The following is a 19,815-nucleotide window of genomic DNA, read 5'->3' as shown; positions in this document are numbered from 1 at the left end:
GCAAAAATTCGCGAGATTCTGGAGACTATACTCTCGGTATAATTATTCAAATTTCACATCGAGTGAGAGTTGTGTGTGCAGCGAGAGCTCCCACTACACACACCATCCCATATATTATATATACCGAGCGACTGTGTATACTGTACTGCGCTATACCATTGCCCCCGACGCGTTCGTATTTTCAATAAAAAGTTTCAGCTCGACCAGCTGCTGCTGCTGCGACTCTCTCCTCGCGATCTCAATTTCTTTATTCGCCCGATCAAAACCTCGAGACGCGCTAAACTCGTGTCTGTTTTGACTCCATCGGCCATTGCAATTCAAGCAAACGGGATTTAATAGCCTCGAATTAGATGCCTGTTAAAGTCTAATCGACTCGGCTAATTAAGCTCCACATACGAAATTTCTTCAATTTTAAGCGATCGGACTTTGTTATTGCAGTTATTGGCCTATTGTCGCGTATCCTCGCCGTAAATCGTCGCAATCGTTGCTCGATCTAAACGAGTCGTAAATCTGCTGCGCCTTGTCTAAAAAATTCATCAGGACTCGACGTTGTCGTCGTCGTCGTCGCGCGTTATTATACTGCAAATGCGAGTAAACAGAAGGCGATCGCGAGACGGTCAGTGGCTCGCGTAAATGGCTGTGTTTACATGATACGAGCATCGCGATCAATTCGATCCGATTGACTGTTTCGCAGATTTTTCAACCCTCGCCCAAGTGCTTTGCGTCATTCGGCTCGCGAGCAAAAACAAATTATCCGCACGTATCTCATTTTAATCCGCAAAAGAAGCCGAGAGTCTCGTGTCCGTCGAGCTTTTTGCGCCGTACATATTTTGCATGTACGAGATCGCGCGAGGCTCTCTACTCGTGTGTTATTGTCAAAACTCCGCACAGAGTACGAACGGCAAAAATAGCGTTGCTTTCGTACACCGTATCGTATATCGTATGGCGTTACGCGACTACGCAAAGCAAAAGTTTATTTTCAAGAGTTATATCGGCCGAGTGCGTGCTTACACGATAAGCCTAAAAAGGGAGAAATTATGCACTTGATTCTATAGTAAAGCCACCGCGTTGTCATCATCAAATATACAATAACGATGACATTGGCGCGGAATATACAATCCGGCCAGTTGCGTATGTGCGCGGGCTGAGCTGCATAAGCACCCGCGGCTATATTCGATTGCATCTCTCTCTGTCTCTGCCGTCTATAAATGTGACATAATTTTGGTTAGCGCACGAAAGATCATTTAAATCGAGCGCCGGACTCTAATGAGCCGCGGCCTGAGTCGGCACGCATTTAGCATGATGCGTGCACTCTCGTAACCCGTCGCGCATTCATATTATTAGATTGATGTGCTGTACCGAACATATAACTCATACTCGTGTGTGCATTATTGATTATATCAGGCATTATTAAACGGGCCGTAAGGGGATTTAGATTGTATGAATTGCGAGTCGCGTACATCGAAATAACCTATTGCGGCGTACGTTATGTGAATTTTGAAACGAGCTTTTCCGTGCACGAGAAAATTCATGGAAATTTTGCTCAAGGCTTCGGCTCGGAAGAAAAATCCGCGAGGCTCGCACGTGACTACCTCGTCCTCAGTGAGCTTTTTCAATAGCACAATAAACGCTGCAGCAGCACAATCGTGCGAAAATACCGCGAAATAATTGACTCGTTAATTATGTAAAATATACTCTGCATTATATGGATTTCCGCTTAGATGTATACACGTCGATTCGCGCCCTTGGCCATTTTCTTTGGAATAACCTGAACTTTTCACTCGTTCGGACACGAAAAATACCATGTGTGTTTCGATGTGTATACTATCGGCTTAATCGGACTGTAAAATCGCAACTCAAATATTTGTCGTTAATTTATTTTTTAATCGATTTAACTCGTGCGCTTGTTTTCCGCACGTTGATCGCTAATTAAACGTCGATCGCTGAATTCTCTCGTGCGTCGGTAAATATTTTCGCAACTAAAATGTGTCTGACTCTCCCCCATTCTTCCTTCTCTCTTTGCCAGCAAGCAGCAGTTGCAGCGCGATACAATATGTGCTCACGTATTTCCGAGCTTTATCTCTCGTTCCGGCGAATCTCTAATATTTTCTCGCTAATGCCTCGTGTTTGGAAATTACAATAATAAGCGTGTTGTGCGCGCGCGAGTGAGAGAGAGAGAGAGGAGCGGACGATAGAAACAAATAAACCTGGTGCTGCTGCAGCAAGGATCAAAGATACAGGATTTGAAGAAGCAGAAGAAGAAGAAAAGGAAGGACGCAGAAAAAATGAAGAAGAAGAAGAAGAAGAAGAAGAAGCTGCTGGCTCGGAACGTCTGCATGGGTGCCCGCCTGCAGTCACGCGCGTAGTTAGCCTCTTTGTTACCTATAGCACGCAGCCAGTCCAGGTATATAAAGAGAGCATATATAGGTGCGTTTCGCACGCCTCCTTTGAACACGCAGCAGCAGCAGCCACGGCGGCATCAGCAACAGTCAGGAGCAGCCAGAAAAAAAAGAGAGAAAAAGGATGTGCAGGTATATAAGAAACGAGTCCGCGAAACCTTTCTCGGAAATTCGCTTGCGATCGTGTCTGTGTGTCTACTCGCTGCTCGCTTACCACCGGCATAGGGTCATTCATCCTTTCTCGCATGGATGTATTTCAAGGACTGTATAGGTATAAGCGCTCATCTTCGGCGGCCCTCTCGAAACGAGGCGTCGACGAGCGAGCGCCAACAACCCGACGACGTTGTACTTTTGAGAAACGCGTCTATATCGGCCAATTCTCGCGCGAATAAACATCCAACGTATATTATAAGCAGGCAGCTCTCAAAGTCTCACTTTTGCATATATTTGCAGCTATATATGACGCTTTCGTACCCCCCGTGGATTCCGCGAACGGCTCGAATCGTCATGTGAGAGCTGCCGAGGCCTGACCCCACATACGAGCTGACGTTTTTCACGCGGATAAGATATTGAGAAACGTCTGAGCGACACTCGGGGTTATCATCTCGCGTCGCGCAATTACATTAGCTCTTTAATGGCGCGCGAGTCGTTGCATTATTCGCAGACGAGATGAGCGCGTCCCTGTTTTCCACTTTTCCGTTGCATCACATCGCGCGCCGGGTATTTTTCGATCCGACGCTCATAAATAATATAATCGTCGCTCGAAGAGAAATATCGAATTTCATTCGCATACACAGTGACACGGCTGCGTTTGCAAGCATGCGCCGATATATATTTGCTAGCTTTCCAATCGATATCCGCCGACGAGTAAACAATTTATAAAAATTTTTCGTGTAAAATTTCCCTCGTACACAAAAAACACGGCGAATTACGTGACTACGATCACGACTGCGTCCCTATTATTGCAAGCGATCGTCGATCGTCGCGAGCGAGCGGCAAAAGTAGAAAATTCTAGACGATCAAACAAGCCCTGGAATTTGTTGTCGAAGCTTGAAAAGCCTCGTCCCTATCTGCGCGTAATATCAGCTGTGTGCAGCTGCAGCGGAGTCGCGTTCGTCGTGTCGCCGACGTTAGATGAAAAAAAGGAAGAAAAAAAAGCAGAAAAGAAAAGCATACAGAGACAGGCAGGTGTCTATACATTATCAATCGACTGGTCGCAGTTTGAGAAGCTCGTATGCGGCTCCACGAGCGCAAATATGTGCATAATACGTATTATTGTACAAACGGATGATACGCCGTCGCCGAGACAAGAGCTGCACGTCGCCTGCGAAACGATGTCATACGCCAGACCGAAGATAATAAAAGTTTTCGGACGGTTTTTCAAACAAACCAGAGATCGTCGTCGGATCGGCGAAACTATAGAGATGGAAATTCGCTAATTATATACACAATAAAAGTCATTACTTCGGGGCACACGCGGAAACGCGGCTGATCTGCCAAAAATCGAGATGATTCTTGGTGCAGCTCTTAAAAGCTCGACCCTCTCTTTCTATCCTTCGCGCTCTTTCTCTTTCACGCGCGCACTCGCGATCGCGACGGAAATAGAAAATTCGAGTCTGCGTCGGGACGTGTAGAGTGAGAGAGCAGCGCATTGTCGATTCGGCGATTATAGAAATAGAAAACCCCTTTAGCACAGCCAAAAGATGCACTATGAGATCAGAGCCGTACGTGTCGAGCTTATTGGAGCTGCTCGATGCGCGAAAGCCAAGAGAAAAGCACGCGGTAATTAACTTTTTGTTCTTTCTCCTGGTCGCGCGCGCGATGCCACTCGAATTGGCGTTGCAATTAAAACAGCCAAGAAAGAGGAATAGGAGGTGGCAGTCGAGTCGATATAATGAAAAATTACGAATGCAAAGCGAGCGAGAGAGAAAGCCGACGCCGAGCTGGCACTGATTCACGCACGTGTGCGATCGCGACTTCGCTCGACTGAATCATCATAATATTATGATAGCTGCGACGCACTATACGCCGAGGAAAAGTGCAAATAGTCATAGGGCAATTGTGTGTGATAAAGCTGCTTTTCTCTCGAGGCACATGCGTGTGCTTTTATTATTTCGAAACGCGCCGATCGCCTCGCGCTTGATAATGACGCGCCAAGATCTTCGCACATCGATACAATCGCGTTATACGCGCCGCTGTCAGGTGCATATTTACGATAGATGAAATAGAGTCGCGCGCAATAAATGTGCGAGCGCTAAACAAGCCGAGGGCAGCTGATTGTCCCAAATTAAAACATGTTGATATAATAGAAAGAGAGAGATGATCGTAACGCAATATAAAAGTGACGTCGAGGCGCTGTAATTATGTGTATATATTTATACGCGCGTCAGTCTTTGGATCGCGGAGCTCGTAACATGCGCGAAACGTCGGGGCTCGACCACACGACGACGGACGACGACGATCGCGGCCGCATGCACAACAACGTATCGTATATTCCGCGCGGGGCAACTCACGAGCGAATGACGATATACGCGCGTCTTACGAGAATTAAAAAAAAAAGAAAAAAAAACCAACTGCATTGTGTGTGCAGCGCCCGACACGCAAAATCTACGTCGATTCATTCGCTCGACTACAATAATAGCCGCGGCTAGTGTACGCGTGGGCCGTATAATGGATTCTGGCATGTATATATGTACGAGGGCAGAGGCAGACACCGACGCTTACGCATTTTCCATAGAAAAAGCACACACAAAAGCACACACAGTCGCATTTCGCTATTAATATACCCTCGTGTTCGCGCAAAGTTCCGAAAATACGATACGCGCGTACGTCGACTGCGAACGGATCGATACGATCGAGGCGCGCATTTATGCACGCACACCCATATGCTCGCGATGTATACCACATGCTTTCTCGCGGCTTTATATCGTATATTCTATGAGGCATCTTATCCAATAGCCGCGGCAATCGCGCTTATTATTAGAGCCGATGCTGTAAACATTTCGAGCTTTCGCAAGCTCTCGACGAGCTGGACGAAGCATTATAGTCGGGCTGCTCCTCGTTGGACGGGATTCCTTCGACTACGATGACGACGACGCTTTGCGATTGCCGCACGCACGGTCACGTTTATATAAGTGTGCAGATAACTATATGCACTATGCTCTCGACTCGAACAATGAAACAATAATAGAGCGCGTATAAATAACCATTATTGTCACTCTCAATGAGAGAGCGACATTATTAAATTGATAAGGAATATATGTGCAGTAGCAGCACGCACACATACACACCTACATGCATATGTGCTCTTTTACGCGTCGTCATTAGGATTATTCATTGTTTGTGGCATGGGCACACGCGTGCGAGGCTTCGTTCGTGCTCCACATTTTCGTCGTTTATTTTTATTTATATTTTTCATACGACTCGGCCTCTCTGTCGAAATCATTGAAGAGAGACGCAAGCCGAGCTTTTATTCATTTTGCACCTCCTGTGTATATGTTTACGTAGGCTGAGATATATACGTTTTTCGTGATTTATCGATCGTCCGATTGTTGTGTCGGCCGCACTTTTACTAAAAATACAAAGGCCGATAAAAATATAAACAAGCTGCGCCGCAGAAGAAAAAAAAAATCATTAAATAGCGCATTGCAAAGTTGAAAATTAATATAGGATAGCTGGTACGATCTCTTATCGGTCTTTGGTTTAGCGGCGGAAAAATCGATTCTCGAGCTATCGTGAAAAATGTCATTTATCGCCAACGCTTTAATAATCATGAAGCTTTCGGACGTACGCGACATTAACGTCGAGCGTCGATAGAAAAAAAGGCGCATGTGTCTAGATGATTATAATCCTCGCGAGCGTGGATTCGTCAATAAAAATAATGGCTAATGTAAAAAAAGTCCCGACATGTGCAGCGGCGATCGAAATGATTCTATAATAAGACCACGCGGTGCAGTGATGGCTCGATCGCGTCGGACTAGAGAGTGTATAAGCGCTAAAAAAGCGATCGCAGCTCCGAACTATCGAGCTTATAAACGTGAGCAGCGCTCGCGATTACGCAAAGTCAATGTTGAAAGATGATTATTTACTTTTTTAACTCGGGCGATGTATATTCTTACGAACTCTTAAGCCGATTCTCGGATTTGAGCGTGAATCGCTCGATGTAACTTTGCCAATAGGAGATAAATTTTATCGCTTATAGTGCAGCACGCGTAATGCTGCGCCGATTCCCGATGTGTGTCACTCTTCCGGAAATATCGACCTTTTTTTTATATTTATTAAGATCAGAAGGCAAAAAACGCAGGGGAAATATCCCAAAGAAAGTGTGTGTGTATATTTTGATTCACTCGGTTAGCGCGTTAAACTTCCATAAAAACAATTGAACGAAAAATCCCAATTGCTTCGGAAAAAAGGAGCCGTGCAAAAAGCACAAAGTCATTACGCGCTCTTTACGATTCAGTGATTATCAATCGGTCTTGGAAAAAAAAGATGAGAGCTATAGGATGAATCACGCGCGCGCGTCGGGAAGAACGCAGAATTTTACCAACATTATCGGCTATAATAGCTGCACTCGAGAGCTCCATATTACGAGCACGATTACACTTTACTGGAATCGTCATTAATTGTCTTCAATGAATCACTATATATATTTTAATTAATCGTTGTGTAATTGTTTCTGGTGGCGGCGATACGAATATTCAAGAGCAAAATACGACTTTGCCCCTGGGCACAACAAATGCGCGTCGTGGTATAAGTACACAATGTGCACTGCGAGTGTAAAACAATCTCGGAACATTACACAACCACCGTGACTTTCGGGCCCACGGTACGAGCCCGTCGGAATTGCGTCTATATGTTTTTTTTTATTGTATTCGGAATTTTTCACCAAGGCATCGTAGTTATATATTATTTTTCGCTCATAATACCAACGAGGAAAGATACATAATACAGTTAACGAGTATCGCGTTTATTGTGCTACAGAACGCGAAAAAAGATATTTTTTAGCCGCGCTTATTTATTCGCCAAAGAGGGAGAGCATATAATATGGAAACAATACGCGCGTGAGAGACAATCGCGAAGGAAAAAAAAGTAAAAAAAAAAATACCGTTGCGCATCACTTATGTAATACAAATATATAGTTTTCGATTGCAACATTTTTCGCCTACTCGGCAAACTCGTCGCACCCGCGATGGAAATTTTTATTTCATTTTATTTTATTTTTTTTTTCAAAACCGTCACGTTTTCTATGAAAAAGAGTAAAAGAGAGAGGGAAAGAGAGAAAAACAATAACGAACGCCCACACCTTTGTTGCTAGAAGACATCGGTCAATATATCGACCCTGGGATCGACACGGCGCAACCTTGGCTCGCGGCTCGTCGCAATTCGCGGATAAAGAACGTTAATGTGCGCGATCGATCTGCGTTTAATCCCAAACAATTTGAAATAACGCAAACTAGTCGAGCCACCACCGCAGCGTCGGATTGAAATGTCAATTGAAGAAATGTGCAAACATTTCAAAGGTTTTATGCAGCTTTGCTATACATAGTTGTGTGCGGCCGAGACACGTGAGTGCTTCCGCGGGTTTCCAGGAGAGAGAAAGAAAAAAACACATTGCCGTCGTAGCGGCTCGTGCACGAGGAGTTTCGCGCAAGCTCTTGTCGTTTTCGTCATTGCACACCAATCGTCACTGCGACACACACAGACACACACACACACACCGTATGATGTATAGGTATTTTTGTAATCAACTTCTCCTCATCTCAATTGCTAATCGTGCATGATAATGCGGATAATTTGCAATTGATTCAAAATATTTTGCAAAACAATTTACGACGTAGTTACCAATCGAAATCGTACGAAATTGTCGAGGAGCTCGCACACGTGCGCCTAAACGAGGCACAATGCGGAAATTTTTGTCGGTCTAATGAAATTAGGCCAATTAGACAGATGCAGCTCGCGTATTACGGCGAGTAGTGCGTCGATGCAGCTGCTGTATTATATACCTGCTGTTACGAGGATATAGCTTCGGCAGAAAAATTGTCCACTGTCGCGAGCGCGGAAAATTGAAGCGTCGCAGCTCGGGCGTTTTTGTTGTGTAATTAAAAAATATGCGATCGCCTTCCTTAAGTGGCCGCCAAATGAAGCGAAACGCCGGATCGGCCGCAATTGCTGCTCGCGACTCTAATGACATAATTTTACATTCGTTCGCCAAAGCTCGAGTTCTATATAACTCGAGCCCGCATACGCGAATTTCGAGTAAAGCTGCAGCTCGCTGACTAGCTACATCACAATGACTTGCTGTGTCAATGCTACATATATATACGCAGTGGCGCAGCACGTCGTTCTCAATTGCTGATCGCGCGCAGCTGCAGTTTCAATTCGAGCTTTAAGCACGATCGCGAGGATGTTGTTGTACGCCGCGCGACCCGATCGTTTGACCCTATCAAACTGCCTCAACGCAGATCGTCCAAACCTTATATATGTATATCGTTATAATTAAAGCGGGAAAAAAATCAACGTTCGATGGTTCAAGGATTCCTAGAGCTCACGAGGCTGTGTACGCACAAGCTGTAAATCGGTTTTAATCGTTATTTTACATCGGCTTCAAGGTACTGGCGAAGAAACTATACATCGCTAATCGTTAATTTAACTGCTTTTTCAATGAATAATCCGTCGTTTTTTTCTCAATTAATACGGATAATAATAATAGTTCTTATTTTTTTCAGCAGTCTCTTTGTCAGTACCGGAAAGCGTAACTGTGGATTTCCAATCGTTTAGTTCCTTATCAATTTCATGAATCGGCGCCTAAACAGATTGTTGATGCTTACCTGAATCCAAAGGCAAGGAGGACAATTGCGACTCCGACGAAAGCCATCAGCGAAATCATGGCACAGAGCATATAAAGGGCTACGTTCGCCGGTGCATCTGTAAAAAAGAAAAAGAATTTTATAAGAAAACGATAAATCGAGCTTCAATTAAATGGTCGAAATTTTTCTTGGCATAGGGCATAGATTTGCCAATAGACATGTGGGCGCGTGCTAAGCTCGGCAGCAGTTGCCGGTGAGCTAGGAAAACAAAAAAAGTGACGCAGTGCAGTTGCAGCGTCGTATCACGCGAGATCGGCGTGCTTCGGTCGCGTCCACCTCGCGCGTACCTATATATAGCTGTATACTGCAGCTATATACGTACATGTGCAGGCCAGGCGCGCGTTATAGGCGCACACATGTACGCGTGACGCGTTCGATTGCTCGAGAGAGAGAGAGACGCGTTCGAGGCGTTTATTGTTTCCTCGCTCGCTCGAGCTGTGCATAATTGCCACCTTTTTTCCTCCAAGCCACGGACGTATACCGTATGGGCAGTTGCGAGAATCGTCGCGTAAAAACTTCCCAATACAACGACGATTTCGATACATTATCGTATACTCGTATACATGCGTTCGACAACTTGGCTCGCGCAGGATAAATGCAGAAAGTGTCGCAAGCATTAAGTATAGCCGACGATCGGGCCAGCGTTTGACGCGATCGAATTGTCGGAAACCGGTGTGTTTCGTGGCCCAGCGCTATATATACACGCACACACACACTCGCGCGCGCGGTACGTGTTTATTAAAAAGTAGGTTATCGGAACCGAGCAATTTTTCAAAGCCCGGCTTGGTGTGTGTCTGCATTTCGATTTCGAAGAATCGATTCGCTGCCGAAACACAGTCGCTCGGTGCTTTTATTTTCGTGCAACACATTTTTCCATGTAGCTCGTCGGCCGCGCGCACTGACGCGCACTATAACGCACACAGCCGGGGTCTATACATAGGATATCTAGCCGCATTTAAGACGCTCTGACGCACGACGCGCATATCGCTCTCCAACCATCTTCCATATAATACACCTACCGATACGTGAATTTCCGTAAAAGCTCTCCTCCCAATGCTCTTTTCGACGATTCAATTATCGATTTTCATATAGTTTTGTTTCGCGCAATATAAAAAAGCAGGTACAGAGAAAAAATGTGCAGTTATTCGGTGGGTAGGAATATTTCGCACGCGCGATAAAGAAAATCGTTTCACTGGGTGAAGGTGAACCGAGAATATAGTTTAGCAACAATTATGTGCGCGATGAAAAAAAAAAGCTCTCGGCACGCACAAGTATACAAGTCTTAATGCATTGTCCATAAGGCAATTGACGCGCGCTGCTGTATCAATGTAGCGGGATAAGTTATTGCAGTCGTTGCAGCTTGTCACATATTGCCGCGGAGGAGAAAGGAGAAAGAAAATCTTACGACTCGTATATATGAAAGTTCGAACGAGCGATAAGGCGTCGATTGTTGCTAATGCATACACGATTATAAATATGTATGCTCGAGATCCTAAAGCGAGAGAGAGACACACGATCGCACATTGTAATAATCCCCGCGCTCGTGATTCAGTCTCGAACTGTCCCACATATTATGGCGGCACGTTTTTAGCTTTAGCTGCAACTAACTTATACAAACACACACAGCGCATACACACGACGTACAAAAGTGAAGGCAATCGTCAGGCAGCCGCGTTAATTATTGCCGTAATTCAACGATACGGCCCCGATCTTGGGCCGATCATTTCTCCCGCCGCTGCTCAACTCGATTAAATCGCCTATACAATAATATAATATGCGTATAACGAGCTGGGCTGATTTTTTAGCACTACGCTGGCCTAGATAATATCGCGATATGCATTGTGAAATTGCAGCGATGATTACTCAAAACTTTGTCGTCATACACTAGCTACTAGCACTAGCGTATATGATGTGTTTTAGTATACACGCAGCTGCCTAGTCCTCTGCGTAGATAGATTCAATCAAAACATTTCTCCTTTACTCGACAGCTTGGAAATTAATAAATTTAGTGCATTTGAGCGTCCGCAGCCTCGTTATAATTTCGCAGCAACTCGAATTAGAGTCCGCTGCTGCTGGTACTTTAGCTGGTTGCCCTTGTTATAGATATTTTCACTGCGTTCTGTATACAGCGCGTAAACTCCGCGGACGTATCCCATGGCCCGTGTCGGTGTGGCTGCGCGTCTTTACAGCAGACGCCGAGAAAACGAAAATTGTGTCTTGACGTCAGAAAGCCGATCTGAATTGCTACAATACGTATATACGTTAACCCTCTTTCTTTGCTCTTAGCCATAAGCATCGCACATATACACGCACGTGTGCGAGCTTCGCGCGCAAGAAGAGAAACAGCCCGAAAAAGCTCGACTCGTATACACTTCCGCGTACGCAAGCTCGAGAATGAGATCGAGAGAGAGAATTGTGTACACAATGCGCGCTAGAAAAGCGACAGGATTTTCGTTCTCGCTAATATTAGTGCGCAAAAAATTAGCGAGACGTTCTCCAGACGCACTTCGTCACAGCGCGGCGTATGTAGGTGACGGGCAAAAACTCATCTGTGTGTGTGATATATAATAATTCTCAAAATATGTATGTCGGCCGGTCTCTTTGTCGATTATAAAAACGCCACCGAAATAAATCATGCGACGTGTTTTACGTGTATTGTCGACGTTAACAGGCGCGCAATTAAAAGCCGGGCCGCGATAAATAATTTTGGACTGCGCGCGACACAAAGCCTTGGCTTGGATACATCGCGAGGAGGAAAAGTAAACTTTGACGAGCTCGAGTAAACAAGCACTCCGATTTTTGAAAATCACGATAAAATCAAAACTCGAGAGAGCCATGTATATAAATTGTTCTCACGGACGCAAGGTCTCTTTCTTCTCCTCAATCTGGCCTGTGCCATCTATAACCTTTCGAGTATCGAGTAAAATTAATCATCGTTCGATCGCGAGTTCGTTCAATTTTACTCTCTCTCACTCGTTCATTTGACGTTACATAAAACGTCGTGAAAAACGTACTCGAATCATTACTTGGATTTTTCATTAAAAGTAACAATATCGTTGGCAATGATCGAGCGCAGAATCAATTTGCCGTATTGGAGCTCGCACAGTGTGCCGGGGCAGCGTCACTCCTCTGCAGCAGTCCGGTTAAATCCGGAATTAATTTATGTTGATCTTTTGCTCGCTGCGCCACTATTGAACGGGAGGAGGAGCAGTGCCGGCTGCTGTCGATCGACTCCGTATACACATCTTGCATGCAAGTGACTTTTCAAACCGATTCTCCGCAGAAATCCTTTCGACGTTTTTTCCGTACGACATGCAGACGGTATATGGCCAGCCGGTTCACATACACGCGCGCACACACTTCGAGTCGGGGATAGTCCGAATTTATCCGTACAAGAGCTTCGGTCAAATCTTCGATCGTTCTTAATGCTTCGCATACCACTTATTATTTATCATGTTTTAACAGTAAATCAGCGGCTAAAAATTACAAGAAATTTTTGTCGGATCCGATAAGAGCGCAGGAAAAAAACAGCGCAAATCGTTGAAAAGTGTGTTACATCATGCGGCATGGGATATTAGTATGACCATGCGCCACTGCGCTGCAACGTTTTACCCACTTGCAAAATTATTCCCGGCTATCTTAGACTTTCGATCTCGCGGCTTGATTCGCATTGTATCAGCGAATTTTTTTCTAGTTTGGCCAGGATATAACGGACGACAACGACGTCACCTCGAGGTCGTCAACGGACACTGCATTTTTGTATAAAAAGTGAAAAAAAATGCCACTGCTTCTGACGTAGAAGGAAGTGCAATTTTTCTGGTTCTTTATGCGCTCGTGTGACGCCTGCGTGTCTTACACGACACCTTTGTAACGATTTCTTGCAACGACGATGTATTTATGCGCATATTTCGCTGGCAGCTTCTGTATCGAGAAATAACAATTGTCGCGCGCGCGGAGCATCGAGTGCTGACAATTACTCGCCGCGGCAGCGGACGACAGTCATGATTTCTCATTCCAACGACTTCGACTCGAGACTCCAAAGACGAAGATAAAAAAAGTCGTTGATGTAATAATGGATTTTCCACGTGTAGTAGTAGTAGTAGTAGCCGTTTGTTACGGCACATCCGACGACGGCCAGTAAATGTAAGAATTCAGAGCTGAATTTATATAGCTCTTTTTCCAGGCGCTCCAGGCGTTACGCAAAAATATCGTCGCCGTGCTGCACAGCGCGCAAGATTATTACAACTGCAGCAGCAGCAGCACAAGAGAGCGAGAGAGAAGCATTTGTATATATATGTGCACGAGCGCAAATCTTCGAGCGCATACGCTAGCACGTAATCGCACGTGCCACTCGACTTTTCCTTATCAATTGCACCGGGCTTTTATATACCTATGTGAATATATATATATGAATATATTTATATACATACATTTAATATATAGAATATATAGCTATCATGAATTGCGCAATCCATTCGAGTTTACGAGGTTTTTTTTCAGTAGAGAAAAAAAACGCGATTCGAAATATAGTGGTTCGCTCGATAGTACCGATAGATGCGATAGCTCGAAAAATCGCTAAACACACATACACACTCGCAAGACTTGGAATTTGAATGTAAAATTTAGCCTCGCGTACAATATACCGAAACAGCCGTTGTTGTCGTTAACTTCTCTCTAGGCTTTTTTTTTCTCTCTCTCTCTTTTTCGCCGTCGTCGAACGTGACGGACGTGTCGACACGAACATATCGTATAGGCAGAAACGCGCTTACGTGGACACAAAAGAAAAACGTTTTTTTATCAATATCATATTAGATTTACGAGGAAACGCGCCTTAACAAATAAACGGAAAAATCCGTTTAGACGCGAAATATACAAGTTGGATTTCTCTCGAAAAAGCCGAAAATATATCATTCTCGCTCTTTGTCTTGGCCGGATAATGAAAGGAGAAACAAGACATGTGTCCGGATGTTCTTACGCCGCGTTCGAGATTAATCAATCACACTTGAGCAAACTTGGGTGAAACTTCAGCTCGACCATTGGTCCAGTGCAAGAGACTTTAACACGCAAAGTTTTGGAGTAAAAAAAAGAGAGAAGACGAAGCCTGCACCAAGTGCATAGCTCAGACGTTCACGCATACACACGAGATGAAAATCCAAGGACTCTTTGTTGCAAGCGAGGGCAACGCACTATATGTTGCCGCTGCGGCAACAGCAGCAGCGGCACACTATAAACCACCCAATGATGAGGACGAGAAGAAAAAAAACAGAGAGAAAGAGAGAGAGAGATGAGAGAAAAAAGCATCCATGGTTTATGGACGGCGGCGTGGGACCCTTCAGGCATCATCAAGCTAACCGACCTCATCGATTCGCAATGGCCGCTGCAGCTTCTCTGTTTGCGCTGCGCTACTACATATAGCACGGGCTCCGCGCGTATATGGCCTTCGAAGGCGCCTATACTTGTCCGTACACATATACATTCAATGCGCACATTTAATAGGGGAACGAGCTGGAGCTCACTTGGATGCACGAGAAAGAGACAGAAGCAACGGACGAAATAGAATTTTTATATTTGTTTGTGTATCTTGCCAGCAGCAAAGAATAGTCGTACTGGTCGTCCCTCGCGCGACGAGAATCTTCATTTCTTTTTTGCGACTGAGTAATTTTTACGAGTCTCGATAATTCCACAACGTCTTGGACGTGAAAACTTTTCAACGACCCGAGTCTCGCGTCGTCGTGAAAAGCAGATTGCAGTGAGAAGCGAGCGAAGGGAGTGTCCCGATTTTCCAACTCGAGCCAGCGTCCAAATTTACCTCCCCGACTAGCTATAAATAAAAACTTATCCGTTATTTTTGTACTCGTGGATTCGATTTATCCCTTCGTACGTAAAGCTTAATCACTTGATCGAGTCTGCGGAGCCTGAGCACAAGGAGCGATTCGTCGTGTAATTTCGCACGGACGATACGCACACACACACTCTCTTGTATACATAAGAGACGCAGAGAGAGAGAGAGTAAGTAACTGGATTGGCTTTGGGAGGTATAAGACGTGAGAAAGAAAAAAAAGTCATCGTCGTCGTCCTGTGGCGGGCAGGAAGAGGTGTAATCTAACTTTGGCATCGCTCGACGCGTTTACGTATACAGTGTTCTCGCTCGCTCTGGGGTATAAAAATAGTCTTTTTGCTGATTTTTTTTTGCACGTCAAGACGCGTTATGAAAATCCATCGCTCTTCTCTCGTAGCTGTACTTGATTTCGGTCGCGCTGTACGTGTATTTTCTCCTCGGGTTATTACGGCAGCGGTGGTGAAAGAGGTGCGATAAATGAGACGCGTGGCCGGGACACAACACAATGAAGCCCGACCTGCGAAAACTGTTTAATAAAATATATCCAGAGTCGAGCGCGCACATACATGTGTATATTTAATGAAGAGTCAAGGAGCCAAAGCGAAACTTTCTCGAATACACGAGTTTCCTTGCGCGATTCTATTAATAGGACAATCCTTCCACTCGGGCAAAAACCTTCCGCTGAATTTTTCATCGGCTCCTATCTTTCCGCCAGTGGAATCGTTAGATCGTCTCAGAGATCTTCCATGACGGCCCAGTGGACACGTGAAAACAGCTCGCGCGACATGCACGCAGAGATATAGAGAGCAAGAACGGGGTGAGAAAAGAGATTTGAAGCCTTTGATGCGCGCACCGCTATAAGACGCACTACTACCATACGCAGCGGAATAGTTCGAGGCAAAAATTTTCCCAGCCGGGACTCTAACTACGGTGTGTGTGTGTACGTACACGCACTCGACGCTGACATGGATGCAGAAGCTGATGGCACGAATATAGTATATAGACGCGGCAGCGCGTAATCGGAGACCCATGGCTCTAGACATATTGTACACACATAGTACGCGGCCGCCGGTGCTGCCTAGCAACCCCTGCTGCGAGACAGTGGAAAAGGACCCTTCCAACGCGTTGCGTACTATCTAGTAGTGTAGCCGTCGAAACGAATACACAGAGGGAACTTTTCCGCGTCTGGCAGTTATCGAGCACGTGGATTCGTGCGTGCGTGAGCGCCTACCGCTGCAGAGAGACACGCGCGCGCAGATGCGCGTCCTCGATTTTTCCTTCCTGTTTGGGTGTCTAGCAACGTAACAATGCCTCCAAGCAACCGAGCTCGAGTTTTGGGGATAATAATAGCCAGCATCATAGCCATCTTTGACCCAGAAACGAGCACGTATCTGTCCGCGAGGCAGATCAACTCCGAATTCCTAGCGAATTATCAGGAGGCTCTTTCGTCTACGTCAATGCCTCGGCTTTTTATCGCTCTGAATACTTTATGCGATATGGATGCTATCGATCCGAATGAATGTATATACTGCGTACGGTTTGGAGCAGCGACAGGTGTCGTCGATTCTTGTGCGTTCTCGATAGCTCGTAAGCATCCAGCTCCTTTTCACGTGTCGGACTAGGAGCTATTCAGTCACGAGTCGAGAGTCACGTAGCTCGATCGGTTACGTCCTGCACGCACGAGCGGAGACTTTTGTTCTAGGCAAAAGAGTCGGAAGGGAAATTTACCCCGTTGTCGGTCGCGCGCGCGTATACGGCGAAGCCCTGCCTCGCTGTGCTCGAGGCTGCGAGGATGTGTTGTAAGCTCACGACTCCGTCACGTGAAACGTCCGCATGAACTACAAAAGCACGCGATATGCCAGCCATGTAACTATCCACGCTATATGTAAACAAAAGGACCCCGAGCCAGTTACGAAACGGATATGCACTTGTAAGTGCGAATCACCCCTGCTTATGCATAATTTAGCTTTTCTCTGCGACATAATCACGCCACTCGAATTTTCTAATCCTTGAGGAAAAATTCAATTGAATCCGTCGACTCGATGTATGATAAAGTTTGAGCCAAGTCGAGCATTCCTTCGGGCAAACGAGTCAATAAGAAAAATAATAAACAGTTTTGTCAGATGGTACGAGCCGCTACTGCTGCATCCCGGTACGTCTCAGCGCGGCTCAAAAGTCAAGGCGTAATTGCTTCGTCAGACTTTTGAAAAAAAAAACCCGACGCAGCCTCGAGCGAGGCGTCTTTTTACCTGCTGCTCGCGTGCGCTCTTACGGCAAACTACCGCGATCTTACTTCTAAAAAAGGAGTTGGATTTCTCAGTCGTGCATACGCGGGGGCATTACATGCATAGCGGTATCGCACTCGGCGGTGGATAGCTGCTGCTGCCTTCGCAAGTGCAGCCACTGTACATAAAATGCCGAGCTCCAAGGCTCCACGAGGCTCTTTTTTCCTTCTTCATTATATACCTGCACTGTAAATGTACATGTATATTGTACACTCACGATGCGTGTTCTCGAGTGCATCAGGGCTAGTGGCTCGTGGAATCGATTTTCGCTCAACGCAAGTGCGTGCAACGATAAAGGTCAAACGGTTTTTCCACGGCGAGTTTTCATTTTCGAAACTTCAAGCGGACCCTGAGCGAAGCGGAGACGTAGATAAAACGTATCTTTTGTGCGTCATTGCGAAGAAACAACAATACCGAGAGCAGCTGGCTTTGACAGCTCGAGCAACCAGTTCGCGCGAGCGAGCGTCTCGCGGGGGTTTTTTTACCCCGCGGCGCGTCGACCTCGAGCGACGACATTCAGCCGAGGAAAATTCAGCGATATCGCTGAGTGGAAAAGTGCAAGTACGCTTCTGCGTAAACGCGAGTATTCTCGCTTTAGCGACTAGTCCGCGTTTGTATGTACCAGGGAGATCGGTGGCCGTGGCTGAAAACAAAACACGCTGTTGCTGGCAACGAAAATGAGAGAAGCTCGTTTCGCCGCGAGCGGAGCATTTCTCGAGTCAATGAACTGCGACCAACACTGCTGCTTTTGCTGCTGCTGCTGATGCTGCTGTCTAACGCGTATGCGTGCGATGATACGTGTACGTGTGTGGCATATTTTGCACGAGCTGCCCTTTGCGCGCTCGTCGAAGAAAGAGGAAAAAGTCGACGCTTCGGACGAGTGCTCTCGATTAGATCGGTAATTGTGCTCGCACGTCGGATGCGTGTAAACATGTTGTATATCGTGTCGAGCGTGAGGTCAAGAGATGCGCGTGTAGGTAAACACAATATTCGCACCGAGCTATATATACGTTTGTATACGTTCGGCTGATGACGAAACGAAGCGACATTGAACTTTTATAATAAAAATATAAAAATTTCAGTTTCGTAGAAGGAAAAAAAAGAGATCGGTGGAAACGCAAGTATACGAGAAGCTCAGGACAGTCTCGTGCAATCGAGTGACGCCACTGTCACTGCCACTGCACTCGCCACGCGCGATTATATACGCGTAGGTATATATATCTGCATCCTCGAAAGTCCATGTGTATACATATAGCAGAGGGAGAGAGAATGAGAGAGAGACAGATATATAGGTATATACTTAATCTGCGAGAGTGAAAAAGCACGTCCGTGTAAACGACCTGTTTTTCTATAAATAAACACCGTGTCGAGAGCGGGTTGACTGAAGAGCTGAGAGTGTCGAGCGATTTTTATGTACGCGCCGATTATTTTTGTAAGTAACCATGGTTACACACGTGTGCATTCCTATATGTATATCAGCCGACAAGTAGGTAGATATACCTATTTATACACGTTATATGCGCCCTTTTTAACGAGTCGACTCGTTCCTATCTCTCGCGCGTTGCAAGCGAGCAAATCTATGCTGTTGGACATGCAAAAATAAGGACGGATTCGTTTTTGCGCTCATATTTATAGATAGCGACCGGTAGTCTAGTTGATATATTTAGATGACACCGCAACAGCCGACGCCGTCTTATTCATCTGCGAGCTGCTAGGCCTTTTTTCTATTCACTTCTCTGTCACATAAGAGCGTGTATATAATTGCACTATGCGGACGATACTGTTATAACTTCTAATCAGTTGTCTCGATGATCTCGATCGTAAAAAGAAAATAACTCCCGCACTTATGTACTTGTACTTTTTTATTTTTAAGGCCTTTTCAGTTCAAATCGAGTCCGAGCGTCAATCATTATATGCACTTATCGACTCGACCACCGGTTCTTGTTGATGAACATGTCAAATCGCGAAAAAACATTGAAGAGCAAACGTATCGACGATTGATACCTCGACTTCGTTTATAGCCGGAAAAAGCGTGTCGCAATTTTTCGCTCTCCCTCGTCGATTATATAGTACTGCACATACACATACATGTGCGCACACATTAGAAAAAGAATAATAAGTGTATCAATAAACTCGGCTCGTCCGAAGTGGCGCCAATAATAAACACCGATATAATATAATGACGTGATGAATTTTTCAATGGAAATTTTACATGTAAAATAATGCAAGCATTGCTTTTCTTATCGCTAATATTTTCCACTTTATATTAAACGTGTTGTTCAAAAGAAATTATCTTAAGCAAATATTTTACGGTATAAAGTGGCATAATTTCTCGAATCGCAATCGTGAAAGTTCTATGAATGAACGAGTCGCGATTGTCCATCTTCTTTGCCAAAATGAATCACGGTGCTTTTTTTTACGCGTCG

The 19,815-nt window shown here is 45.3% G+C and overlaps 1 protein-coding gene across 7 annotated transcripts in view; it reads right to left on the bottom strand.

Moving 5' to 3' along the window:
- LOC106659302 (putative uncharacterized protein DDB_G0274535) overlaps positions 1-19,815 on the bottom strand; it is a 71,127-nt gene that overhangs the window by 8,930 nt on the left and 42,382 nt on the right. For all 7 annotated transcript variants that reach the window (XM_014381760.2, XM_014381764.2, XM_014381765.2 and 4 more), the window contains one exon: positions 9,227-9,323. In XM_014381760.2, the coding sequence (XP_014237246.1) occupies positions 9,227-9,323 (97 nt within the window). The remainder of the gene's footprint in view (positions 1-9,226; positions 9,324-19,815) is intronic.

Source organism: Trichogramma pretiosum, unplaced genomic scaffold (assembly GCF_000599845.2).
Source record: "Trichogramma pretiosum strain Unisexual culture from Peru unplaced genomic scaffold, Tpre_2.0 scaffold85, whole genome shotgun sequence".
Classification (NCBI taxonomy): Eukaryota; Metazoa; Arthropoda; class Insecta; order Hymenoptera; family Trichogrammatidae; genus Trichogramma; species Trichogramma pretiosum.
Note: the sequence above shows the minus strand (reverse complement) of the source record. Positions and strands in the feature narration are given on the sequence as shown.